General features: G+C 42.8%; 1 protein-coding gene, 1 non-coding gene and 2 pseudogenes across 2 annotated transcripts; 1 reads left to right on the forward strand and 3 right to left on the reverse strand.

The window, feature by feature from the left end:
* The first annotated feature begins 1,010 nt into the window (after window positions 1–1,010).
* LOC110288092 (prostaglandin G/H synthase 2-like) lies at window positions 1,011–26,303 on the forward strand. The gene is made up of 10 exons (XM_021154540.2): window positions 1,011–1,056; window positions 1,884–2,006; window positions 21,220–21,363; window positions 21,965–22,108; window positions 22,646–22,827; window positions 23,990–24,087; window positions 24,191–24,423; window positions 24,623–25,009; window positions 25,295–25,575; window positions 26,283–26,303. The coding sequence occupies exons 1-10, from the start codon at window positions 1,011–1,013 to the stop codon at window positions 26,301–26,303; spliced, it is 1,659 nt and encodes a 552-aa protein (XP_021010199.2).
* On the reverse strand, window positions 1,130–1,236 carry LOC115030293 (U6 spliceosomal RNA). Its single transcript, XR_003835880.1, has one exon. It is a non-coding gene; the product is annotated as a U6 spliceosomal RNA (small nuclear RNA).
* LOC110288093 (prostaglandin G/H synthase 2-like) lies at window positions 3,572–16,938 on the reverse strand (annotated as a pseudogene).
* Window positions 17,088–18,623, reverse strand: LOC147006153 (28S ribosomal RNA; annotated as a pseudogene).
* Window positions 26,304–27,167: the final 864 nt, after the last annotated feature.

Here is a 27,167-nt window from a genome sequence, read left to right on the forward strand (position 1 = left end):
CTGTTTCTAAATGAAGTGAATTTTTTAAAGGTTAGCGAGAATAAGGCTAGTTATGGAAAAATAGCTATTACCTTTTGATCTGTTGCCATAACATACCTTCATGTAAACATGGACAGAAAAAGTTTTTAAAAGGTACATTTGAAAACGTCCCGCCAAAAGAGTTGCTGATCAAAATGATAAAGCTATGCAACAGCAGGGGGAAAATACCTTAAAGCAATGCTGTGGACACTTAGCATCTGTCCCTGGGAAAGGCGAGTGCCCGGGGCTCCTGGAACTGCAGAACCCGGAGGGCAGTTCCATGAAAGACTTCAACCTAATTCCACCAGTACAGATGTGGACCCTGACAGAGGACACTCATTTCATTAAAAATAGAAGAAATTAAATAAACCGGTAGCTGTGTGTGTGCTCTGAGCAGGGAGCACTACAGACTGTGCCCCAGTGGAGTGAGGGAAGGGGATTTCCTTAGTTAGGACCTCAGATCCTGGAAGGGGAAGCTGTGACACTCTTGAGCTTCTAGGCCCCCACTGGATGCTGGACTGGGAGGAAACCAGAAACCCCAAAGATAGCCAGACTGGGCACAAACACAGTGAACCATAGGGCGCCTGGAGAGGGAGGTACAGCTCTCTTGGCACCATTACCTAGGGCAGCCAAGGGCAGCTTCTGGGATTGATTCATCTCTCATTTGCCTGGGTAAAAGTCTACCTCAGCGGTTCTTGAGCAACTCATTGAAGCTTCCGGGAAAAGTTGGTGGGGATGAGGAAAGCGGAGGCTGAAAAACACAGCCACCAAAAAAAAAAAAAAAAAAAAAAAAGAAAAGAAAAGAAAGAAAGAAAGAAAGAAAGAAAGTCAGTTGAGTCAGCTTTACATACTTAAAGCAAGGTTCTCCCCATTAGCAGCCAGTTGTCAAACTGCAAGCTAAGAGCTTCAGGAGTCAATCTGGATTCTGCTCAGGAAGGAACTCAGCACTGAGTCCTGCCAGCTCCTCTGCCACCACAGCTGCCACCTCTGAGATGCTCTTTAGAGCTGTGCTGCTCTGTGCCGCCCTGGCACTCAGCCAGGCAGCTGAGTTGAGCCCCGAGGCTCCCTTGGACTCCTTAGACTCAGAACTCTTTCTTTAAAAAAAAAAAAAAAAATTATGGAACACTTCAGGAATTTGCCTGTCATTCTTTCGCAGGGGCCCTGCTAATCTTCTCTGTATCATTCCAATTTTAGTATATGTGCTGCCAAAGTGAGCACTCAGACCCCCTTTCTAGCAGTGTGGGACTGGCTGTGTATTGGCAAAGATCCTGGACTGCTTAAGTCCTGAGGAACTGCAACCCACTTTCAGGTTTCTCATTTGCTAAAAACCAATAGGCTTACAGGTTGTCATTATGGTTAGACAATCTGATCGATACTTGTGAAAAGCATGTGTGTGGGCAACTGAACAATAGTGGTTGCTTTGAATACCTGTTGGAGCTCTTCTACCCACAGAAAAATCCAGAATACATATTTAAAAGTATATTCAAAATGTTAAAACTTGACTGTTTTAATTTGATTTTCTTTACACTAAATTTTGACAAATGTCGATCCATTTTAATATTTAAAGGGATACTTAATAATTCTAGTCCGTGTGTCCAAGTTATTTTGAGCATTAACGTTGGTAATGCGAACTATGAAGTTAGGTCCTCTGTGTTTCTTGCTTAAGAATACAAAGTTGCTTGCTATTTTCACATTACAATCATTTGATGAGACAGCCTAAATTAAAATAAAGACCTTTTTTTTTTTCTGGGTCTACCTGTGTATTTGTCAAACTTATTTTAAAGTTGACCTATAGTGACAGAATTAAATCCTTAAGTTAAGATGAGGACAACCAAGAGTAACTGAGAGGATATCTTATTTTTTTAATGTAGCAAATCCTTGCTGTTCCAATCCATGTCAAAACCGCGGGGAATATATGAGCATAGGATTTGACCAGTGTAAGTGTGACTGTACCTGGACTGGATTCTGCGGTGAAAACTGTACTATACGTAAGTTTTTCTTCTCACTTCTTTTTGGTAACAGCAATCACAGTTGAGAAGAAATAATAACATCTATAGAGTTTTATTTTGCATATCGAATGAGCCTGTATTCGTTAATTCCTTATCTATTCAATTCATATTGTCTGGACATACATGAGGTAACCAGGAAAAAAGAGCCTTGTTTGGCGATTTATTTTTCCTAGGTAATACTTTTGCTGGGCTTGAAAATGGCTTTAAAAGAAAGTCTGGGCCCCCCTGGCTTCTTTGAGTCCTCTGGGCGGGAGGGGAAGATGTTGGTCGCCTGTGTTGGGCTGTTCAAAGGGTGGGGTTGAGACCAAGCTCACGGGGTCAGTGATATAGGCTGCCTGCCTGGCCAGTCTTGGGGCACAGACCAAGGGTTCTGGGGCGTGGGCGGGTCGGAGGCCTGTCCTAGGTCCGTGGTGGCACAATGAAGATGAGGGGCCCTGTCCCAGGGCCCAAGATGGGATCTCAGGTAAACCGAGGGCTTGCCACTGGCCCTTCTCGCCTGCCGCACCGGGGAGGTGGAGCATGAGTGCATGCTTTGGGACCTGAAAGATGGTGAACTATGCCTGAGCAGGGCAAAGCCAGGGAAGGCTCTGGTGGAGGTTCATGGCGGTCCTGGCTTGCAGGTTGGTCGTCCGACCTGGCTGTAGGGGCGAGGGGCGAGCCATCTGGTGGCTGGTTCCCTCTGAGGTTTCCCTAAGGATGGCTGGCGCTTTCACACTAGACTGGGGGCCCACAGTTTTGTCCGGTGGAGCGGGTGATTGGAGGTCTTGGGGCGAAGACGTTGATATCAACCTATTCTCAGACTTTGCATGGGTGGGAGGCCCGGCTCGCTGACGTGCAGACGGGCGTGGAGTGCGAGTGCATCATGGGCCACTTTTGGCGAGCAGAGCTGGCGTTAAGGGACGTGCCGAGCGCTGGGTTGAGGCGAGCTATATCTACATTCATCTGACCGAGAAATGGTGTTGGTTGGCGTGGATGGCAGGACCGTGGCCATGAGGCTCACATGCTTAATTGGCTAGCCCTGGGGATGGATGGTGCTGGAGCTTCGGGGCCCATGCCCGGCCATCACTGGCAGTCGGAGTGGCCCAGGGTGCGCATCTCTCGGGGTTCGGAGTGCTGGGTGTCGGCTCCGGTCGGCTCCCCCACCTCTGCGCATCAGATTTCGCCCCCCGCAGAGTCAGGGCCGCCAGAAGCTGTGCTGAGAAGAGTGGGAGGCCCCTGCAGTGAGCCTTGAAGTCTAGGGCGCTGGCCCAGGTGGAGCCACTGCAGTTCCAGATTTTGGTGGTGGTAGCAGGTATTCAAACCAGAACTTTGAAGGCCGAGGTGGAGAGGGGTTCCATGTGAACAGCAGTTGAACATGGGTCAGTCTGTCCTGAGAGATGGGCGAGTGCCATTCCGAAGGGACAGACAGCAGGCCATCCCGGAGAGTCCGGGGGGGGGGGGGGCGCCAGGGTAGAGTTATCTTTTCTTTGTGAAGGGTAGGGCGCCCTGGACTGGATTGGCCCCTAGAGAGGGGCCTTGCCTTGGAAAGGGTTGCTGTTCAGGCCTTACAGGTGAGCTCTTGCTGGCACTTGAAAATTCTGGGGAGAGGGTGTGGATCTCGCGCCTGGCCTTACCCAGGTCTGCAGCAGGACTCCAGGGTGAAGAGCCTCTGACATATTGGAACAATGTAGGTTGGGGAGGTCGGCAAGCCGGAATCTTAGCTTCGGGATGGGGATTGGTTCTGAGGGCTGTGTCGATCTAGCTGGGGACTGAAGCAGGGCTGGGCGTGCTCCGCCGTCCCCTCCCACACCCATGGAAAAACCCTCCTTTCCTCCAGGGTCAGCCCTCCCCTTTCTCTTCAGGGCCCTGTTGTCCCCCGCGTAGTCGCGTCCACTTTTCGCATTTGTCCGTTCCTTCTCCTTGCGGCGGGGATGGGGGTGAGCGCGGCGGGGGCTCCGGAGCGGCGGGTCCAACCCGCTGCGGTCCGGAGATAGAGGAACCAGTAGCCCGGGTGGGGGTGGGGGGGGCGGTAGTGGTGGCGGTGGACACTCCAGGAGCTGCCGCACTGGCAACTCTGTACGAGAGTCCCGCACTTCCAGTGGATCGCGCCAGCTGTGGCGTGCTTGGCGGTCGCTCCCCGGGAGCCAGGCTGGTGCTGCCAAGGGCCCCGGCCTCCCCTCCCCTGACTGAGCAGCGGGGCGCTGGTGGGGGGGTGTTCTTTCCCCCTCCCGCCGTCTCCCAAGTGAGGGGGCGTCCGGGGAGCCTGGCGTTGGTGTTAACTACCCCCACCCTACTCACACACCGCCAGCCACGGTTTTCCAGGTGACCACTCCCCTAGGCCAGCTCCTAGCAGAGAAGACAGAAACTTCCCCTGCAGCAGAAGGGCAAAAGCTCCCTTGATCTTGATTTTCAGTAGGAATACAGACCAGGAAAGCTGGGCCTCAGGATCCTTCTGACCTTTTGGGTTTTAGGCAGGAGGTGTCAGAAAAGTTACCACAGGGATAACTGGCTTGTGGAGGCCAAGCTTTCATAGGGACATAGCTATTTGATCCTTCCATGTCCACTCTTCCTATCATTGTGAAGCAGAATTCACCAAGCCTTGGATTGTTCACCCACTATTGGAACTGGAGCTGGGTTGAGACCTTCTTGAGACAGGGTTCCCAGACTGCCCTTTGAGAATCAAATGGGGCCAGAAGCAAAGTCTTTTCCATAAAGCAGGGAGACTGACTACACACTGACCCCTTTGGGCTGCCTGGCTGCCTTCCTTCCCAAGGCATGAATCATCCCAGCACATGGGCCTCCCTCCCTCCCTCCCTCCCTCCCTCCTTCCCTTCCTTCCTTTCTCCCTCCCTTCCTCTGTCCTCTTTTCCATCCCTCCCTTTTGACACATTTTCACTATCCACCAATACACTCAATAAAATGAAAGGAAAAATAAAAAGGAAAGCCTGTCTTGTAATCTGTATGACACTAGCTTATTACTAATAAAAAACAGTTTCTGATACATAAGTTCAAAACCAGAGATTTACTCTCATCTATAGAGAAGCTAAGGAAGTATGTAGAGGTGGACCACTGAACAAGAGATGAATAGAGATGAGCTACAGAGATACATCGATGGGTAAGATTTTCTCCACAATGGTGAGATTGTGAGTACTGGTGAATAATGCTGGGTGTGTTCATTCATGCCTGTGATTTCAGTGTTGTGAGGATCTGAGACAGGAGGATCACTGAGACTTAGTCATCAATTCATTTCCACAGTAGGTGGTGACTCTGTCTCAAAGGAACATGGTAGAGAATTATATAGCAGAACACTCGCATGGGTACACAGACATGAGCATACACCATACACATGAACACTGTAGACAAAACCCACTCACATGCACACACGCACAGAAAATTTAATCTCACTACACTTCAATAAGTCCTATAAACAAAGTCTATAGAGCTAGTTGGCATTAGTAATATATTACTTTGATCAAAATTAAAGTAACCCAGGAAGGTGAGATTATTCACTTGCCACCAAACCAGATGAACTAAATTTGATAGTCAGGACACATGATGTAGAAGAAGAGAACTTACACCTGCAAACAGTTCTCTGACCTCCATTTGTGTAGCACATATGCAACCATACATATGTGTATATGTGTATGTGTGTGACTCCCAAGAATGGATGAGTGATATTCATTATATATATGATAATTAAATTATATATTAATTATATATATGATATGTAAATTATATATTAAACATATATATGATAAATAAAATTTAATAAAAGTAACCTATGAATACTATTCATTAATTATCAGTAACAGTATTTTATAATTACTAATTTACTCAATGTTATCATACAACTATTTTTACAAATCATTTCACTTTAAAAGATCTTGCACTCACTCATCCAAGTTTTGCAGATGTAGAGAACTGAGCTATGCACATTTCCATAAAATGTTTAGGAAAATTACATTACTGTGTGTAGGAGGGGGGGGGGGAAGGAAATCCTAGGCTTGAGAGAATTCGAGGAAAGGTAAACTATTTAAAAGAAACACATTTAGTTATAAAAATTATTTCCTTTTGACTTGGTTTCCTTGCCTGTTTTGTTTGAGACAGGATCTTACTCTGTAGCACTGGCCTGTAATTCACTACCTAGACAAAGCTGACCTCAAACTTCTGGGTTATCCATCTTCCTGCATTAGTGTCATAAATGTTGGGGTCTCAGATATATGCCCCGTGCCTGGCTAACAAGCTTACCTTTATATTAAGTATTAAATGAGTGTTTCTATGGAATCATTCTGTGATTAAAAAGAAAAGTCAGAGAGATCTGAGATGCTTCTACATTCATAGAATCAGCATTTCAAGGACTTTGGGTATTTACGGGAAGGGCGTGTGCTACTATCATTCAGCGGGCTTGGAATTCTAGGTCTGCTAATGTTCTCCATTGCTGGGATTATGGTGTACACTGTCATGTCCACCATATCCACAATATTTATTAGTATTATAAACTTTCAGGATATTGACCTTTTGGAACAAATGTGGGGATGCCCTGCTACCTTGGCTTCTTTTGCTTGCCTATCATATATTCAGTAGACAAGAACCAACCCAAACTCATAACGCATTTATGTTTCCTTACTTATATATTTTCCTCTTATACTAATGGAAGAAATGACTACCTGACATTTTCAGTGTTCTTGAGTTCCTGCCTCTGTTCTGTTACAGGAAGCTTGCTTCCTTCTCCAATTTCCCACCTATCCTATCCATAGTTAGATATCCATAGTTAGATATACACAGTCAGTTTTTCATCTAACAAAAGAGTATTCTGTACACAGCTTCATTTATCTTCTGCTTTCTTTTCCAACCCATGACACTGCACAGAATCTTCCTGTTGTCCCTCTGTCTGCTTCTCTTGAAAGCACTTGGACTAGCCTAAGTATAGCAATGTTCCAGGAACTATAACCAGACATCCCTCAGGGTTTGTTTTTACTGCCTACACCAAAAAAATGTCATGTTTATCAACATAATAGGAGGGTATGTTTTATGTTATCTCTTCATTTTGAAGAACTGTTGTTTGAGATGTCCAAAGAAGCAACATCACCGCAGTTGAGTGAAGTTGCTTATACCTCTAAAGGGAGCATGAAGGAGGTAAGGCAGCAGGATGGCCATGAGTTAGTTACAAGCAAGCCTGGTCTACAGAATAAGTGTGAGGCTAGCCTGGGATTCATGGCAAAAGGCTGTCTTTTAAAATCAAAGAGATGTATATACTTAGTTTTCATTAACTAGCATAACTTAACCACAGTCAGTCTTAAAAACCAACAGACTTTTTCTTTTCAAATACTAATTGACACTATATTCAAAGGAAGCTATCACTCTTCCTTCTACCAGTGAAAGCACTTCTGTGTTAAAATAAAAAAAGAGCATAACAGGACTAGGTAGTCATGCAATCATACTTATTCATCCCTTAATAACAAAGACTAATTCCCAAGATTCATTTAGGAGAGAATTATAACCCAAGTAATTCACTGTTTGAGGGCTGCTCTTGGCCTTTGAGTGAGGTATACGAAGAACTGATGTCTAAAACTCAGACCCATCTTACTAGTGAAAAGGAGAGACAGTTGGACAGTGATTTACAACATGACTCCGGAGACTGATGTTCAAGTCCTGACTTTCCAAGATTGTCATCTGTGGTTGGTTGAAGTCCTGAAAACAGAGACCACAGATGAAGAGTGTTGTCTATTGCTTGATTTACAAGGAATTCATAGCCATGCTATGCTGAAATGAAGTTCTCCGTATCTCCAGTTTCATAGCTTTGTTACTAAACAATGATGGCTCAACCATGTAAATGTACAACAGAGATGTCCTTCTGGCCTCCAAAACCACATCTAAACTGATTGTTGCATAGATATTTCAACGACTACTGAGTTCAATGTTTTTATAACTGTTCTCATTAGCTCTTTCCCTATTGAATGCAGAGCAGATCATCTGTGCTCATTCCACCATTTGCTCAAGTTACAAAATTAGGTGTGAACCTACTTTCTTATCTACTTCACCCACATAGAACCAAATCAATAGCTGGGTCTTCTCAAGTTTCAGGAGCATCCTAGAGTCCATACTAGCTAAAGCAGTGTGCACAAAGTAGAGAAGGAGGTAAGAACTTCGGTTGAGGGACAAGATGGGGCCATATCATAAGCCCTTTGTCTTTTCTCTTAATGAAGTGGGAAGCCATAGCAATTGGACACAGTAATGACTCCAAGTATGTAATCAGTCAGGAAAAATCAGAGAGAAGCAAAGAAGTGAGCAGGCAAATTAAGAAGTTACTAGAGCCAGGCGGTGGTGGTGCATGCCTTTAATCCCAGCACTTCCTAGGCAGAGACAGGCTGATTTCTGAGTAAGAGGCCAGCTTGGTTTGCAGAGTGAGTTTCAGGACAGCCAGGGCTATACAGACAAACCCTGTCTCAAAAAAACAAACAAACAAAATCCATTAGAATAATACAGACGAATTATAAAAGTAATTCTCCTCGTGTGTAGTGGAACTAACCTTTTATCCCAGGGTCAGGAAGTGAATGAGGATCTCTGTGAATGATGCAAGTCTGGTCTACAGGGTATTCCATACCAGTCAGGGGTACACAGTAAGACTGTGTCTCAAGAAGGAAGAGTTGAAGGAGGAGGAGAAATAAGTAAGAAAGAGGGAAGAGGAAAAGAACAAAGAAATCAAAAGAAAAGGAAAGAAGAGAAGAGAAGAGAAGAGAAAAGAAAAGAAAAGAAAAGAAAAGAAAAGAAAAGAAAAGAAAAGAAAAGAAAAGAAAAGAAAAGAAAAGAAAAGAAAAGAAAAGAAAACAAGTGTCCCTGGGTACTGGTAATGTCGATAATAACTGCAGTTCAGCTACATTGCAAAAGATGAGTATAAACTTTATTAATGAACTGATTATGGGACAAGTGGTGATGAGAAGGGATCAAATGTTACATCAATTTTTTTTTCATTCTAAGTAACCTGAAATATGGAGTTACCATGTGAACAGACATTGAAAAGAAAAGTACATAGAAGTCAGATGTTACCATTCAATATATGAACTTTATGTTTATGGGGATGGGGGAATTTAGACAGAGTCTCAATATATTGCTGAGACTGACGTTTATAGGCATGGATGTCCTTCAACTCATGCTTGTCCTACTTCTGTCTCGCAAATGCTAGGTTTATATGATGAACCATGAAGCCAGGGCATAAGTTACTTATGAATATGCTGCACAGTGTCTAGTGGTTCTTGAATAATGGAATTTAAGTATGACTTTAATTGATAGTTCTGGATATATGGGAAACTTTGTGCTAGAAACAGAATTTGGAGGTTGAATAAATAATTCTCAACATATGGTTCAGATAGAAGATCAGGAAACTGGATGCAAAATGACAGATTGAGAGTTAAAGAAAGGAGAAATCATTCAAAGACTGACCCCTAGGTGTATCACTGCTCCTCATTTTCACAAATGAAATTGGGTGACATACATGCAGAGAAGGCCAGGGCAATGTGGTTAACAACAGCAGGAGGGTGGAACACTGCTCAGGGAGGATGACAGTTAACCAATAACCATTTGGCCTAGTACTGGGTAAGATAATTGTGATCTATCCTGGTTAAATTCAGGTGAATTTAAGGAATGAGCTTAGATCCTGCCTCCTCCTATCATCCTGATTGCACAGAGCTTGAGAAAGATGCTTTCAAGATGTGCACTAGCAAATCTACCATTTTGTGTTCATCCTCAAGTTTTGAAATAGTTCTTGAATTTATCTTAGTGTGATTGCCAGTGTTTCTTATGCAGTATCTGACAAAGAATAACAGAGTAGGGACAATATTTACCAACATAACTTAATCGAATTGTTTATGAATTGTTCCAGAAGTTAAACATTTCCAGATTAAAACACACACACACACACACACACACACACACACACACACACACACAATGCAAAGGGTGGAAAATAGGGAGTAGCCAAGTCTAGCGAGAATTGTGACTCATCCATTGTTAACAAAACTCTTGTTTTTGCCTTATTTGCTTACTTCTGATTCAGAGCAGCTTTTTAGAACAATCCAAAATGAATACCATCCTAGTGAAATATCTAGGTGTGGCAGTTTTCTGAGGGCAAAGCTAACTAAGCAAATTCATTCAAAGTTGTCGATAGTCAGCTATGCCCACTCCAATGAGCCTTTATCAAAGGACAGCATGTAATTTTCCTAAAGTTTTTATGGAGATGTGCATACCTCAGTTCTCTGTTTACAAAACTTGGATGAGTGATAGCAAGCTCTTTTGAAGTGAAATGATAGTTTGTAAAAATAGTCTTAAAAGATAAGATTTAGTACAATAGTAATGATAAAATACTGTTACTCTTAATTATGTCAATAAATAGTAATCATAGGTCACCTTACTTTATTACATTTGTTTATCATATGTATATGTGCCACAGTGCATACATGGAGGTCAGAGGACAGTTTGTAGAAGTAAGTTTTCTCCTTCTACCTTGTGGGTCCTAAGTATCAACCTTAAGTCGTCAGGTTTATGGACAAGCACATTTGCCAGATGAACCATTGCACCTGCCTTGGTCAACTTTATTTCTAATCAAACTAATATATTCCTAATGCCAACTAGTTCTATAGCCTTTGTTTATAGGACTTATTAAAGTGTAGTGGGATTAAATTTTCTGTGTGTGCATGTGAGTGAGTTTTGTCTACAGTGTTCATGTGTGTGGTGTATGCTCATGTGTGTGTACCCATGGGCAGGTTCTGCTGTACCATTCTCCACCACGTTCCTTTGAGACTGAGTCACCACTGACACTGGAACTAGATTGAATACTAAGTCTCAGTGGTCCTCTGCCCCAACCTGCAGGACTTAAACAGCAGAGGATTTGAGGGAAGGGGGCGACAAGGACAAATTTGGGGTCAAGAGACTCGAAGGAAGAAGACATGACAAACAATTCTGTTCCAGTCTCATTTACTCTTGGGAAATGGAGGGCTTAGAAAGCTGAAACCCCAGACAGCATTTGCTTAGGTGCACAGGCGAAACCGGTGTTATCACTTGGTAATACACTGATGTCCAAGAAACGTCCCCATTGTAAAATGTCTGGAAATCCCCCTATAGTAAAATCTTCCCATTGCCCCTACTATAAAGTGACCCAAGGGAGTTATAGGAACAGAAGCAAGATAGTAGAAGAAACAAAGGAGTGTTAGTTAATAGATGATGGCCCAGGTACAAGATGGAGATTGAGATGCCAGGGGCTTTGGGCTCCAACACTCCTCCTATCTCAGATCCATACAACACTGAAATCACAGGCAGGAATGACCACACACAGCATTTTATGCATTTACCATTGGGGAGAAAATACTTTCTTATCCACCAGTCAATCTCTATAGCTCATCTCTTCTCATCCCTTGTCCACCTCTACATCTTTCTTTAGCTTCCCTATAGAGGAGAAGAAACCTCTTCTTTTGAACTCTTATATAAGAAGTTAGTTTTTTATTATTAATAAACAAGTATAATACGAATTACAAAGAACACTATTATTTCTTCCAAAATGTTATTGCTGTTACCAAAAAGAAGAGAGGAGGGCTGGAAAGATGGTTAATAGGGCTTGCTGCTCTTTCAAGGATGTGTGTTCTATTCCCAGAAGGCGTTAGCAGGCTCACCACCATCTGTAACTTCGCTCCAGGTGATCTGACTTTCTAATTTACTCTTCCAAGGATACCAAGAACACAGTTGTACTCACACATATGTAGGCAAAGATCCATACATGTTTTAAAAAGGAACAATGAATAAAATAAAATACTAAAGAGACAGTATCCAAATTAATGAAATCAGAAATGAAAGGGGAGATATACAACACAAGCTAAGTAAATTCAAAAAATCATCAGATTCTACTTCAAAAGGCCTATATTCATCAAAACTAGAAAATCTGGATGAAATGGACAATTTTTGAGACAGATACCAAATATCAAAGTTAAATCAGGAACAGATAAACCATCTAAACAGTCTCATAACCCCTAAAGAAATAGAAGCAGTCACTAAAGGTCTCCCAACCAAAACCAAGGCCAGGACCAGATGGGTTTAATGCAGAGTTCAATCAGACCATTAAAGAAGGCCTCATGCCAATAGTCTTCAAAACATTCCACAAAATACAAACAGAAGAAACACTACCCAATATATTCTATGAAGCCACAGTTACACTGCATATTCTCCCTTCGGGATGGAACAATTTCCATTTAATAAGGAACCTGTCACAATTTGCTTCCATAGAGGACTTCATAAGAGATTTTCTTTCTACTTCTATCATGTTTAACATTCCAAAAAATTTTTAAAAATGGGTTGAATCCTTATTTCTTTTAGCTTCAGGATTTATCAGGTATATGTAAGAGGCATGTAACTATTTTAAATTATTTTGATGACTTAAAATGTCAATATTGAGTTGTATATTTTAAAATAAATTTTAGTTAGTTTAACCAAACAAAACAAACAAACAAAAAGATGGTCAATGGTGGTTCACGCCTTTAATCCTAGCACCTGGGAAGCAGAAGCAGGCAGATTTCTGAGTGTCAGGCCAGTCTCATCTACAGAGTGAGTTCTGGGACATCCAGGGATATACAGAAAATTCCTGACCTGAAAAAACAAAATAAAACAAAACAAAACAAAAACAAAAAATTAAGCCCCGACCCCGACCCCCACCCCCACCCCCCAAAATAGAAAGAACTGAAGGAACACCCTTCACAGGTTTGTAGAGGAGAGAATGAATTGAGTCAGTGTTGATAATCTTAAAACCCACTTTTCCTCCAAAGGTGCTCGTTTTCCAGTATTGAAGAGAACAGATGGAATTACCCATAAGGCCTCTCAAGGGGAATTGTAATCCAGGTTCTACCATGGTCTCCCTAAAGATAGCATGTTGGTGAGGCTTTTCCACCACCAGGTTGGGATACAGTTCCATGACATCAAAGCCACTGGAGAGGGCTTTCAACTCTGCAGCCATTTCCTTCTCTCCTGGAAGGTACCAAAGATAGAGATAAAGGATCATCAAACTGGGAATGGGTGACAATTGTCCTGGCTGTTGAGCATAGGCTTTCTCCTGCTCACTAGCTGACCCCAATTCCCATCCCTCTTTCTCAATAAACTTGGTCCTTTTCTATTTCCAGGAGAAGAAGAAACAAAGGAGGAGAAAGACTAGGGAGATAGTTTATAACTTCACTAAATTCCCTCTCACCTCTTTTCCCATTTAATTCTTGATCCCTTTAGAATCTTCAGAAACCATTTCTCACCTGGAAGTTCTTCAAATGCTGTGTAAGGCGTCAGGGAAAAATGTTTGCAGTACTCAGTGAGAGACTGGTATTTCACCTCTATGGTCTGGTCAATGGAGGACTTTGCCACTGCTTTTAGGGTAATTAGAAGATTTCTTCCCCCAGGAACCTAAGACAAGTGAATAATAAAATGAGATTCTTAGGCATATTTCTGGGGTCCTATGTCTTGATCTCATCCCTTCTAGTCTGTAAAGAAAGGACCTTCTATGATTATAAAAATAAAGCTGACAGACAAGTATGAATATTTACTTGTGAAATCTATAAGATAAATGAAAGCTTTTGAACATATTGGTTTTAAGATAGACAGGTGTCATTATTTACTGGATAATTTTAGATGAACACTATAGTCTTTCAAATATCTTCCATGTGTCATGTTTCAAGAACCAGTAGAACACCAGACTGTTTATTACTAAAGAAAAAACTGCCTCTATATCAAAAATCTAAAGCTACTGACCCGCTGGTTCTTGCGTTTCAGGAACAATGCTTACCTGGCCAGCATTCTGTCTGGTGAATGACTCAACAAACTGAGGGAGTCCCTGTTTGAGGAGGATGGAGTTGTACAAAAACTATTTGTACTATTGTTATTCTCCAGATCTTCAATGTTGAAGTTGTGGGGCAGCAAGGGGTGCCAGTGATAGAGTGTGTTGAATTCAGAGGCAATGCAGTTGTGATAATGCAACTGTAGGTTGAAAAGGAGCTCTGGGTCAAACAAGAGTTTGAAGTGGTAACTGGTCAGGTGTTGCAAGTAGTCTTTGATCACTATCTTACTAGTCTCTCCTGTTGCATAACACAGAGAGTGTAGTTTCCTTACAACAAATGGTAGGTATGCTACCAGATCACCTTCATTCTCCCTATTCACAAGGAGGAGTCAAAACATAGCAAATTCAAGAAATGAGTTTTTCTTTTTGAGGGGAGTTTGGGGGAGGTGGTCTTGCTCTTTATTTCTCTCTTGCTCACCTATGAGTATGAGTCTGCTGGTTTGGAATAGTCGCTCATCCTCCCACTCAAGATGCTCCTGTTTGAGTATGTCACACACTCTCTTGTGCTCCCAAAACCAGATGGTAGCATACATCAGCAGACCAGGCACCAGACCAAAGACTTCTGGGCCCACAGCAAACTGAGTATCGACCTGAGTGTCTCTGACTCTGAGAGGATACACCTCTCCACCGATGATCTAAATCACAGAAGAATTCAGAAGAAGACATCAAATTTCCTAGAACTGACTTGAGTTATAGATGGTTGTGAACTATCCTGTGGTTTTTAGGAATTTAAACTGGTCCTCTGCAAAAGCAACAAGTGTTCTTAAACACCAATCTAGCAAGCTCAACAAAGGACTTTTTCATAGCCACAAAAATATTAAATAATTTATCTACCAGAGCTACAAGCCTGTGTCTTTATGTTGAATGATATTATTATCCTATATTAAATATGCCACATGCTTCATTATAACCATGATAGTTATTTTATATTGTTCAAACGGCACAGTCAGGGGATTTGTGTGTGTGTGTGTTGGGTGGGGGGGGGTTGTGGGTGAAGGCTGAGTCTCTACCTCAATACCAGAGTTAGTGCCTGGCAAGTACAAAGTTCTAATGTTTCCTTCCCAATGCCACTGTGGACTAACTATTTATTTATTTATTTATTTATTTATTTATTTATTTATTTACAGAAGACATAGTCTTCTCATAGACCAAACTCTTAAATGAAATATGTAAGGAAAATTACATTAAAATATTTCTCCATTTCTGTTCACTTTTACTAAATCAGCAAATGAAAATGGAACACCCATCATGGTTTTAGTAGAGATGACATTTGAATACAAAAGGGGGGGGCGGATACAATATGCTTAGGATGGGAAGATGTCAGCATTCCCTAAGGATTTGCTATAAATCTGAGTTAAGCCTACTTACTCCATGGCCCAGTCCTCAGGTGATCCCTGGTCCTGGCTTCTTATCTGTCTTGAAAAACTGATGGGTGAAGTGCTGGGCAAAGAATGCAAACATCATATTTGAGCCTTGAGGGTCAGGGATGAACTCTCTCCATAGAAGAACCTTTTCCAGCACTTCTTTTGAATCAGGAAGCTCCTTATTTCCTGGAACATGAAAACTCTGAAGTAAGTATCTATCCATTCACCTATTTGTTCAAGCAAACAGATGACTGTATAATACATGAGAGCATCCATCACTTAGAAGCACTGTCTCAAAGAGGATCACAACATCAACACTGTTGTGTTTTGAGGTAAAGTGTCATGCTTGTACCCCAGGCTGGACTGAAACTTACTCTCTATGTGAGAATGGTCTTGAGTTATTGGTCAACTTTTGCCTTAGAGATTACAGGCAATACTATATCTTGCGAAACCTATCAATCCAAGTGTTAAGATATGGGGATGGCGCACTTCTTGAAATTTTTATCAGTTTTAACTAATACCAATTCTATTTAGCATAACAGACTAAGGTTAAGACATTATATCAAATTCAGATTTACTTTGACATAATAGAACTGCACTTTAATAAGCCTCTCTCTGTGGATAACGAGACTAAAGACAAAACTACTTGCAGTTTTTACATAAAGGATAATGTAAGTTCAACTTTTCTAGATACACACCCAAGCCTCACTGCAATTACAAGGCCAAGGACAACAGAGACCATCACCCTGCCTTTCAGAATGGCACTTGCCTATCTCTAGGGACCAACTGACCCATGTTCAACTGCTGTTTACATGGATCCCCTCTCCACCTCAACCTTCAAAGTTCTCTCCTGAATACCTGCTACCAACACCAAGATCTGCACCTGAGGTGGCTCCACAAGGGCCTGAGCCCTAAGCTTCAAGGCTTAACACAGAGGCCCTCCTACTTGTCCACAGGGTCAGAGGTGTACCAATCTGCTGTATCATTCTCCATGTTCCTTTGAGACTAAGTAACCACTGTCACTAGAACTAGATTGAAGACTAATAATTCTCAGTAATCCTCCTGTCTCAGATCCTCACAACACTGAAATCGCAGGCAGGAATGACCACAGCCAGCACTGTCTATGGGTACTCACTCTCTCACCATTGTGGAGAAAATACTCCTTCTTACCCATGGATCTATCTCTGAAGCTCATCTCTACTCCTCTCTTGTCCAGGAGTCCACCTCTCCATCCTTCCCTAGCTTCTCTATAGATGAGAATAAATCTCTGCTTTTGAACTTATATATAAGAAGTTAGTTTTTATTAGTAATAAACCAGTATCTTATAGATTACAAGGTAGACTTCCTTTTTATTCTTTCATTTTATTGAGTGTATGGTGGAAGAGTGAAAATGTGTCAAAAGGGAGGAAGGGAGGGAGAGAGGGAGAGAGGGAGGTGCTGGGATGATCCATGCCAGCAAGTAAGACTCCACAACAGGAACGTTTATTGGGAGAGCATGAACTGTGTAGGTGAAAGACCAGGAGACCCAGAAATGGCGCTGCTTATATAGGCCTATATAGGAGTGACGTGTCCCTACCTGATTGGTTATGCTACCAGTACCTCATTAATGTGCCTCTGGCCAGGCAGTGACTAGGCAAAAAACTCTATGATACATGCGCACATTGGTTGTTTACCCATATTCATGGGCGTGGCTTACTGAAACCAGCGCCATCTTGTAATGGCGTTTGTGGCTTCCCACAGGGAGGCCCATGTGCTGGGATGATTCATGCCTTGGGAAGGAAGGCAGCCAGGCAGCCCAAAGGGGTCAGTGTGTAGTCAGTCTCCCTGCTTTATGGAAAAGACTTTGGTTCTAGCCTCCCATTTGATTCTCAAAGGGCAGTCTGGGAACCCCGTCTCAAGAAGGTCTCAACCCAGCTCCAGTTCCCAATAGTGGGTGAACAATCCAAGGCTTGGTGAATCTGCTTCACAATGATAGGAAGAGTGGACATGGAAGGATCAAATAGCTATGTCCCTATGAAAGCTTGGCCTCCACAAGCCAGTTATCCCTGTGGTAACTTTTCTGACACCTCCTGCTTAAAACCCAAAAGGTCAGAAGGATCCTGAGGCCCAGCTTTCCTGGTCTGTATTCCTACTGAAAATCAAGATCAAGGGAGCTTTTGCCCTTCTGCTGCAGGGGAAGTTTCTGTCCTCCCTGACCTTGCCCTGCTTTATCTTTTGACAGGTGTACTACCCCACTCAAACTCCCTACCTGGATGTCCGCTGAGTGGGTAGGGCCTGCCTGTACACAAGCAAGGATCTGTGTTTAGTCCCAGAAGTGAGAGACCCTTTGGGCTTGCTTCTTCCCCCTTCCCCAAGACTCACCTGGTCAGTAAAAAAACAAAAAAAAACAAAAAAAAAATACCTTGAAGCCTTATGGGGAAGTGGGGGCACCAGGGGTCTCCCACTTATTTTACACTTCTCATGTCTCTTCACCTTGCCAGACTTGAGTCAAGATCAACAGGGTCTTCTTTCCCAGCTGATTCTGCCAAGCCCTTTCCCTTGGCTGTGCTTTCCCTGGATAGTAGGTAGGGAGAGTGGGAATCTTGCTCCTCCATTTTTGCTAGTCACTAATTAGATCACCAGGCATTTGGCTACCTTAAGAGAGTCATCGTTACTCCTGCAGTTTACCTGCTCTTCATTTCATTTCTTCACTTTGACATTCAGAGCACTGGGCAGATTTCACTTCACCTCAGCTTGTGCCCCTTGCCTTCTATCAGCCTTGTTTTAATTATCAGTTGGATCCCCCTGGTCCCCACTAGTTAGTTTTAAGTCCTCTGCTAGGAGCTGGCCTAGGGGAAGGGCAGCTCAGAAGACAGTGGCAGGCCTGGGGTGGGACCAGGTGGAGGAACATTGACTCAGAGCCTAGGGGACCGCACTCCCTCAGGTGGCACCACCAAGCCCACCGCAGCTAGTTCAATTTACGATAAGGGCCAGGCTAGCATCCAGAGTCACCCCGCCCCCGCTGCCTCCCCCCACCTGAGTTCCCTGCCCCCGCCACTGGAGGGGCCCAGTGTTTCCTTCAGCTCCAGCCCTTAAAAGTTTGGACCTGCCTCCCCTTAGCCTGCACCATGCCAATCCCCACCCTCCACCACCGCCAAGACAGAGGGACAGACATGGAAAGGAGGGGGCGATGACTGGGATGGGGGAGCAACTGGCCCCAAGGGAAAAGAGCAGTGCTGGCCATGGAGGAAAGGATGGGGTCTCCCCAGGTGTGGTAGAGGGCAGTGGCGCCTTGTCCAGCTAGTGAGCCTGCCTAGCCCCACTTCTGCCCCAACCCCACCAACCCAGCCTTCAGTCAATCCCCATCCCGAAGTAACAGATCCAGCTTGCCAACCTCCCCCCACCTACATTGTTCCAACATGCCAGAGGTTGTTCACCCTGGAGTCCTGCTGAGGACATGCATACAACCCAGTGCCAGATCCCCACCCTCTCCCCGGGATTTTCCAGGGCCAGCAAGAGCTCACCGGATATGGATGACTCAGAAACCGCGATGCTTTCCAAGGCAAGGCCCCTCTCTTGGAGCAAACACATTCCAGGGCTCCCTGCCCTTCACAAAGAAGAGAACCCTACCCCGGAGCCCCCTGCAGGCATCTCTCTGATTGGCTGTGCCACTGCACAGGACACCCCGTGGCGCCCATCTCAGCCACTCCAGATTTGGGGATCAGAACTGGACTCCCTCTCAATCATCCGAGGGCAATGGAGACCATCGCTGGTCCCTTAGGAATGACCCTCACCCATCTCTGGACCGACTGACCCATATTCAACTGCTGTTCATGTCAAACCCCTTTCCACCTCAACCTTCAAAGTTCTTCTTGAATACCTGCTACCACCACCAAGATCTGCACCAGGGGCGGCTCCCCCTGGTCCTGCTCCCTAGGCTTCAAGGCTCACCCCAGCGGTCCTCCCACTTGTCCCACTTGTCCGCAGGGGCGAAACCAGGAGCGTGGAGGTGGGGGAGCCGACCAAAGCCTACACCCCGCAGCCTGGACCCCTAGAGAAGCGCACTAGGGACCGCTCCAGTCAGGCTCAGACCACTGCCAAGGGCTAGGCATGGGCTGGATGCTCCAGCGCCATCCTTCCTCAGGGGTAGCCAATTCAGCAGGCGAGCCGCCACTCACTCCTCAGAGGACTCCGACTCCCATGGCCACAGTCCTGCCTTCCACACCAACCAAAGTCCACACCAACCAACACCCTTTCTAGGGTCCGATGACCCTAGAAAGTATTGGGCGCTTCAACCCAGCATTCGGCCCATCCCACAGTGCCAGCTCTGCTCACCAAAAATGTCGCACTAGGCACTCACATTCCACGCCTGGATCCATGCCAGTGAGCTGGGGTGTAGGTTGAGATCCTCTTGGCTTCAAATCTCCAATCACCTGCTCCACCTCACAAAACTGCGGGCCCCAAGACTCCTGCGTGAGCACCAGCCATTCTGATGGAAATCTGAGAAGAAACCAGCTACCAGATTGCAAGACCCGTCCCTCACTCCTACACCCTGGGTTAAAACCAACCCGCAGGACAGAACCACCAAGGACCTCCACCAGAGCCTCCCCCGGCTTCTCCCTGCCCAGGCATAGTTCACCATCTTTCAGGTCCCAAGTCTTCGCTCCTGCTCCACATCCCCAGCATGGCAGGCAAGAAGGGCAGATGAAGAGTCCTAGGTTTACCAGAGAGGTCTAAAGGAGAGGACCTTGCTTTTATGTCTGTAAAGCAGGGGTGGGGTGGGGAGCTCGGCTCCACCCCACTGTGATGAGGAGCTGGGGAGGAGTCAAGCTCCCAACCCCGCCCCTGCTTTACAGACATAAAAGCAAGGTCCTCCCCATGAGCAGCCAGTTGTCAAGCTGCAAGTGAAGAGCTTCAGGACCCTCAGGACCCTGCTCACCAAGGAACTCAGCTCTGTGACCCTCCAGCTCTGCAGCCACCACCACAACCACAGCCACAGCTGCTGCCACCTCTGAGATGCTCTTCCAAGCTGTGCTGCACTGTGCTGCCCTGGGGCTCAGCCATGCTGGTGAGTGAGGACCTCTGTGGCCTGAGGCACCCCTGGACTGCTCAAGCTCAGACCTGCTTTCTAGGAGTGTGGGTCCAGCTGTGTATTCCCTAAGAGCCTGGACTGTTTGGTCTAAGGAACTGCGACCTGCTTTCAGGTTATGGGCTACCACTCAACTGAGAAAAGAACCACTCTCATTTCCTAAAAACTAATAGTCGTAAGGGATTTTGATGAGACAGAATCTGTTCAATACTCGTGAAAAGCTTATGTGTGGGCAACTGAATAGGATTTGTTGCTTTAAATGCCTGTGAGAGGTCTTCTGCCCACAGAAAAATGCAGAAGGAATTTTAAAAAAACATATTCAAAATGTTTAAAACTTGACTGGTTTACTTTGATTTTCTTTATCCTAAAGTTTGATAAATGTACTAGGTCGATGCACTTTAATTTTGAAAGGGCTACTCAACAATTCTAGTCTGAACAACCAAGCTATTTTGACAATGTTGGTAATGAGCTATGAAGTTAAGTCTGCTTTTCTTGCTTAAAAATACAAAGTTGCTATTTCTACATTATAACCATTAGTGAAATAGACTTAATGAAATAAAGACATTTTTTTCTGTAACTACCTGTGTGTTTGTCAAACTTATCATTGTAGACTTGACCAATGGTGACACAATTAAATCCTTAAGATGAGGACATCCAAGAGTGACAGTCAGGATGTCTTATCCTTGCTTTTCCAACCCATGTCAAAACCACAGTGGATGTATGATTATCAAATTAAATCAGTATAAGTGTGACTGTGCCCAAACTGAATTCTATGGTGAAAACTGTACTACGCATGAGTTTTTCCTGGGGTATTTTCCTTTAGAAAGAAGCCACCCGTATATGGTTATCAACATTTTGTAGATTTGTGTCCTATGGAGGAGAGGGGGACTGCTCAGTTCTTCCTCCTGCTTTGTCTCTCTCCAGGTGAATTTCTGACAAGAATTGAGTTACTGATGAAGCCCACCCCAAACACAGTGCACTACATCCTGAGCCTCTTCAAGGGAGTCTGGAACATTGTGAACAACATTCGCTTCCTGCGAAGTTCAGTCATGAAATATGTGCTGACATGTAAGTACAACCCTCCCTTGTTTTCCAGCATCCTCCAACACAACTAGGTGCTAGAAACCCAACCCTAAGAACTATCCTGACCTTTTCAAAGGGCTTGAAGTATAGCTTTTCTATTGTGTTTTTTGTTCCCCTGTACTGTCATGTAAACCTGTAGTCTGGATCATAATTATGACCCCTGTCCTTCATTCCTGTGTAGGAAGTGTTGTTCCCCTATTCATTGAATACCCATTGCCCGCAGAATGGTCCTAAAATCACAGCACACTTAGAAACAAATAGTTGCTTAGTGTTTGGGTCAGAAGAGAAAATAACTGTCTATAGTTCTAAGTGAAGGCCATACCCATCTGTATCTATCATCAGCTATGAAACAGGAGTGGGTGGTACCTGAAGAGTCAAGACTACTGGAGCAGAATGTCCTGTGTAAAGCTAAAGCTTTATTGAAGATGCATTTTCAGTGCCCTTTAAAGTTCAGTCACTGTAAAACCCGTATCCTTGTCTGAAGGAAATCCAATCTCTGTACTTGCTACATTGTACTCTGATAATTGATATGCCCCTGTTGTTGTTTTTTTCATATTAGGTCCCATAAATCTCTGTAAAATTTCAGCCAAATCACATTTGATTGACAGTCCACCAACTTACAATGTGCACTATGGTTACAAAAGCTGGGAAGCCTTCTCCAACCTATCCTACTACACCAGGGTCCTTCCTCCAGTAGCAGATGACAGCAGAACTCCAAAGGGTGTGAAGGGTGAGTGCAAAGAAATACAGACATAGTGATTGCAGTGAGGTTGGGTGACCTTAGATTGTCATTAAGGTAAAACTGTAAATACTTTTGTTTTAAGTGTGGTTTTCCACAGAGGCTTATATAAATGCATATCTATTACGTGAAAGTAAATCTGAATATGATATAATGTCTTAGCCTTAGTATGTTATACTAAATAGAATTCATATTAGTCAAAATTGATAGAAATTCAATAACCACCCCCCCCCAAATATCTTAACACTTGAATTTATAGCCTTAGCAAGATATAGTATTGCCTGTAATCTCTAAGGCAAAGGATAACCAATAACTCAAGACGATTCTCACATAGAGAGTGAGTTTCAGTCCAGCCTGAGGTACAAGCCTGACACTGTGCCTCAAAACACAACAGTTTCATTGATGTTGTGATCCCCTTTGAGACCATGGTTCTAAGTGATGTATGCTCTCATGTATTATACAGTCATCTGTTTGCTTGAACAAATAGGTGAATGGATAGATACTTACTTCAGAGTTTTCATGTTCCAGGAAATAAGGAGCTTCCTGATTCAAAAGAAGTGCTGGAAAAGGTTCTTCTACGGAGAGAGATCATGCCTGACCCCCAAGGCTCAAATATGATGTTTGCATTCTTTGCCCAGCACTTCACCCATCAGTTTTTCAAGACAGATCAGAAGCAAGGACCGGGGATCACCCGAGGACTGGGCCATGGAGTAAGTAGGCTTAACTCAGATTTATAGCAAATTTTTAGGGAATGCTGATATCTTGCCATCCCAAGGATATTGCTCCCATTTTTTTTTCAAATGTCATGTCTACTAAAACCATGATGGGTGTTCCATTTTCATTTGCTTGTTTAGTAATAATAAACAGACATACACAGAAATATTTTAATTTAATTTTCCTTACCTTTTTAGTTAAAAAGTTTAGTCTATGAAAAGGCTCTATCTTATGTGAATTAATTAATTAATTATTCATCATTAGTGACATTGCAAAGTGAACCTTAGAACTTTGTATTTTCCAGGCACTGCTTATTAAGGTAGAAGCCCAGGCTTCACTAAAAAACATTCCCTGATTTTGCTACTTTAAATAATATAAAAATAACTATCATGGTTCTAATGAAGCCTGTGGAATACTTAATAAATGATACTAATATCAATCAACATAAAGAACTATACAGACTTGGTGCTTGATTGACAAATTATTTTAGAATTTTGTGGCTATAAAGACTCATTTGTTGAGCTTGCTAGATTGGTGTTTACAAACACTTGATGCTTTTACAGAGGACCCAACTTAAGTTCCTAACACCCACATGATAGTTCACAACCATCTATAACTCCAGTCAGTTGTAGGACATGTGTCCTCCTTATCTGACATTTTAGGGTACCAGGCAAGCACATGCTATACATTCATTCATACATACATACATACATACATACATACATACATGCATACAGTCAGGCAAATTCTCCTTCACATAAAAATAAAAAAAAAAAATGGGAATGGGTGGGTAGGGAAATGGGGGAGAGGGGGGAGGGTATGGGGGACTTTTGGGATAGCATTGAAAATGTAATTGAGGAAAATACGTAATAAAATATAAAAAAAAAAGAAAAAGAAGAGAGAAGTCTCTAATTACATCATATAAAAGTTGGTAAAGAATGGAAATTTAAAAAAAATTAGTTATTTGGTAAGATGACTCAATGTTTTAAAATTCTTATTGTACAAGAATAAAAACCTAAGTTTATATCTTAAAAAAATAAAACAAATCTTTAAATAATAACTTGTTGAATTTTATGGAAAATTAAATCATCAAAATTGAATAAGAAATCATATGAAGAAATCAGTAAATTGAAATATCTCCCTAACTAAGTATTTTAGGTGGACTTAAATCACATTTATGGTAAAACTCTGGAAAGACAACATAATCTGTGCATTTTCAAGGATGAAAAATTGAAATATCAGATATTTTCCTTATGGTTTAAAGATGATTACCTTCTATTTAGACTTACATTTAAAAACCGTTGTGCCTTTTCCTTTCTTTTTTTTAACTGTTATTACTGTTATGATTTAGGTCATCAGTGGAGAGGTGAATCCTCCCACTGTCAAAGACACTCAGGTAGAGATGATAGACCCTCCTCAGATCCCTAAGAACCTGCAGTTTGCTGTGGGGCATGAAGTCTTTGGTCTGGTGCCTGGTGTGATAATGGATGCTACAATTTGGCTTTGGGAGCACAACAGAGTGTGTGACATTCTCAAACAGGAGCATCCTATGTGGGAGGATGAGCCACTATTCCAAACCCGGAGACTCATAGGTAAGCAAGAAAGAAATAAAGAGTAAGACCTCTCGCCCCTAGACTGACACTCCTTCTGCCCCCCCAAAAAAGAAAAAATAACTCCTTTCTTGGGTTTGCTCTGTTTGACTCCATCTCATGAATAGGGAGAGTGAATGTGATCTGGTAACATCCCTACCATTTGTTGTAAGGAAACTAAACTCTCTCTGTTGTGTAACAGGAAAAACTATGAAGATAGCAATCGAAGACTACGTGCAACACCTGAACAGTTCTGACTTCAAACTCAAGTTTGACCCAGAGCTCCTTTTCAACCAACAGTTGCATTATCAGAACCTCACTGCCTCTGCATTCAACACACTCTATCACTGGCAACCCCTGCTGCCTGACACTTTCAACACTAAAGTCCAGGAGTACAGCTTCAAACAGTCTCTCTACAACTCCATCCTCCTGGAACAGGGACTCACTCAGATTGTTCAGTCATTCACCAGACAGATTGCTGGCCGGGTAAGCATTGTTCCTGAAAAGCAAGAACCAGCTGACCAGAGCATAGAGATGAAATACCAGTCTCTCAAACAGAAGCCTTATACATCATTTAAAGAGCTTACAGGTGAGAAATGGTGTCTGAAGATCCTAAAAGAATCAAGGATTCAATGGGAAAAGAGAAGGTGAGAGGGAATTTAGTGAAGGAATAACCTAACTTCCTCTTCCTCTTCTTCCTCCTCCTTTTTCTTCTTCTTCTTCTGGGAATAGAAAAGGATCAAGTTTACTGAGAAAGAGGAGTGGGAATGGGGTCCAGCTAGTGAGCAGTGGAAAGCCTATGCTCAACAGCCAGAACAATTGTCAGCTGTTCCCAGTTTGATGTTCCTGTATCTCTATTTTTGGTACCTTCCAGGAGAGAAGGAAATAGCTGCAGGGTTGAAATCCCTCTTCACTGGCCTTGACACCATTGAACTCTATCCTGGCCTCCTGGTGGAAAAGCCCTGTCCAGATGCTATCTTTGGGGACACTTTGGTAGAACTTGAAACACCATTCTTCTTGAAAGGATTTAGGGGTAATCCCATCTATTCTCCTCAATACTGGAAGCCGAGCACCTTCAGTGGAGTAGTTCGTTTTAAGATCATCAACACTACCTTAACTCAGTCTCTCATCCTCAAAAATGTGAAGGGTTGTCCCGTTGTTGTTATTGTTGTTGTTTTCTTTGTTTGTTTATTTTGGGTTTTTCTTTTTATTATTATTATTATTATCATTATCATCATCATCATCATCATCATTATCATTATTATTATTATTGGGTTTTTCTGAGACAGGGTTTCTCTGAATAACACTGGAAGTCCTAGAGCTCACTCTGATGACCAGGCTGTCTTTGAATTCAGAAATCTGTCATCCTCTGCCTCCCAAATACAGTGATTAAAGGAATGTACCACTACTACCCTTCTTTTTGTTTGTTTGTTTCATTTGTTTTATTAAACTAATAAAATTGATTTTAAAATATACAACTAGATCTTGACATTTTTAAGTCATAAAAATAATATTTAATAGTGAAATGCCTCTTACATATACATGATAGCTTCTGAAGCTAAAAGTGATATTCACTCAACCAGTTCCTAAAATCTATTTGGAACATAAAACATGATAGAAGAATTAGTTTGAACATTTGGTCTATCTCTTTATTAGCAATTTTATTTCATTTATCTTTTATTTATCTCTTGCTTCCCTATCCCGAAGTGCAAGTTGACCGAGTGAGTAAAGGATTCTTGGTGAATCCTTGTCACAGACCTCTTATCAGTACAAGAAAACACTCCATCCATTTGGCTTGTGTGTTTGTTTTCATTGTTGACTGGTTTATTGGCTGGAGACATGTTCTCACTCTGTAACCTTAGTTTGCTTCCAACGTGTGGTAATTCAACTCTCTTAGTTCTAGGTTGACAGGTATGATCTATGGTGTCTGACTGAGAATATTTCTTTTAGGATGATACTCATTCTTTTTATGACAAAGGACCACTTTGAATACTTACTTAACATGAAATTATAGGAAAAATTCCATAAGCAGTGTTATAATTTTTCCATTTGGCTACAAAAGACCCAAAATTTATTCCATTAACCTCGCAAATTGTTTATCAATAACTTTCAGTCACTCATGAGCTAGAAAAGGGGTTTTGATATTTTTAAAATTATTATCTTTGATAAAGTCTGTATCTATACCTATCCATAGGCTCCCAAACTACCTTATTATCTTGAGTACCAGGGTCACAGGCATGCAGCAATAGTAAGCCTGTGTACCTGACACCACATACTATTAAATTCATATATGCCAGATTCTTATTAACCTGGTATGTATTAAGAAATTTGTTTCTTAATGTAGGGTTTATTTGTTTATAAGTTTGGTTTTGTAGCTTAGTCTGGCTTCACCTTTTACTATGTAGCTGAAGATGACTTTGAACTTTTGATTTTCCTGCCTGTACCTACCAAGAACTGGGATGATAGATTGAATTGTGCCATTTTTTTATTAGATATATTCTTCATTTACATTTCAAATGCTATCCCCAAAGCCCCCTATACCCTCCCCTGTCCTGCTCCCCAACCAATCCACTCTGGCTTCCTGGCCCTGGCATTCCCCTGTACTGGGGCATATGTTCTATGCAATACCAAGGACCTCTCCTCCCACTGATGGCTGACTAGGCCATCCTCTGCTATATATGCAACTAGAGACACAGTTCTGGGGGGTACAGGTTAGTTCATATCGTTGTTCCTCCTATAGGATTGCA

The sequence above is a fragment of the Mus caroli genome, unplaced genomic scaffold (genome assembly GCF_978045245.1).
Source record: "Mus caroli unplaced genomic scaffold, Mus_caroli_1 scaffold_1, whole genome shotgun sequence".
NCBI classification, from domain to species: Eukaryota; Metazoa; Chordata; class Mammalia; order Rodentia; family Muridae; genus Mus; species Mus caroli.

Coding starts and splice junctions, on each gene's coding strand:
- LOC110288092 (XM_021154540.2), top strand. CDS start 1,011: ATGCTCTTTAGAGCTGTGCTGCTCTGTGCCGCCCTGGCACTCAGCC. Junction 24,088..24,190: donor TATCAGATATTTTCCTTATG/GTTTAAAGATGA, acceptor TTAGGTCATCAG/TGGAGAGGTGAATCCTCCCA. Junction 25,576..26,282: donor AAAATGTGAAGGGTTGTCCC/GTTGTTGTTATT, acceptor CTGTAACCTTAG/TTTGCTTCCAACGTGTGGTA.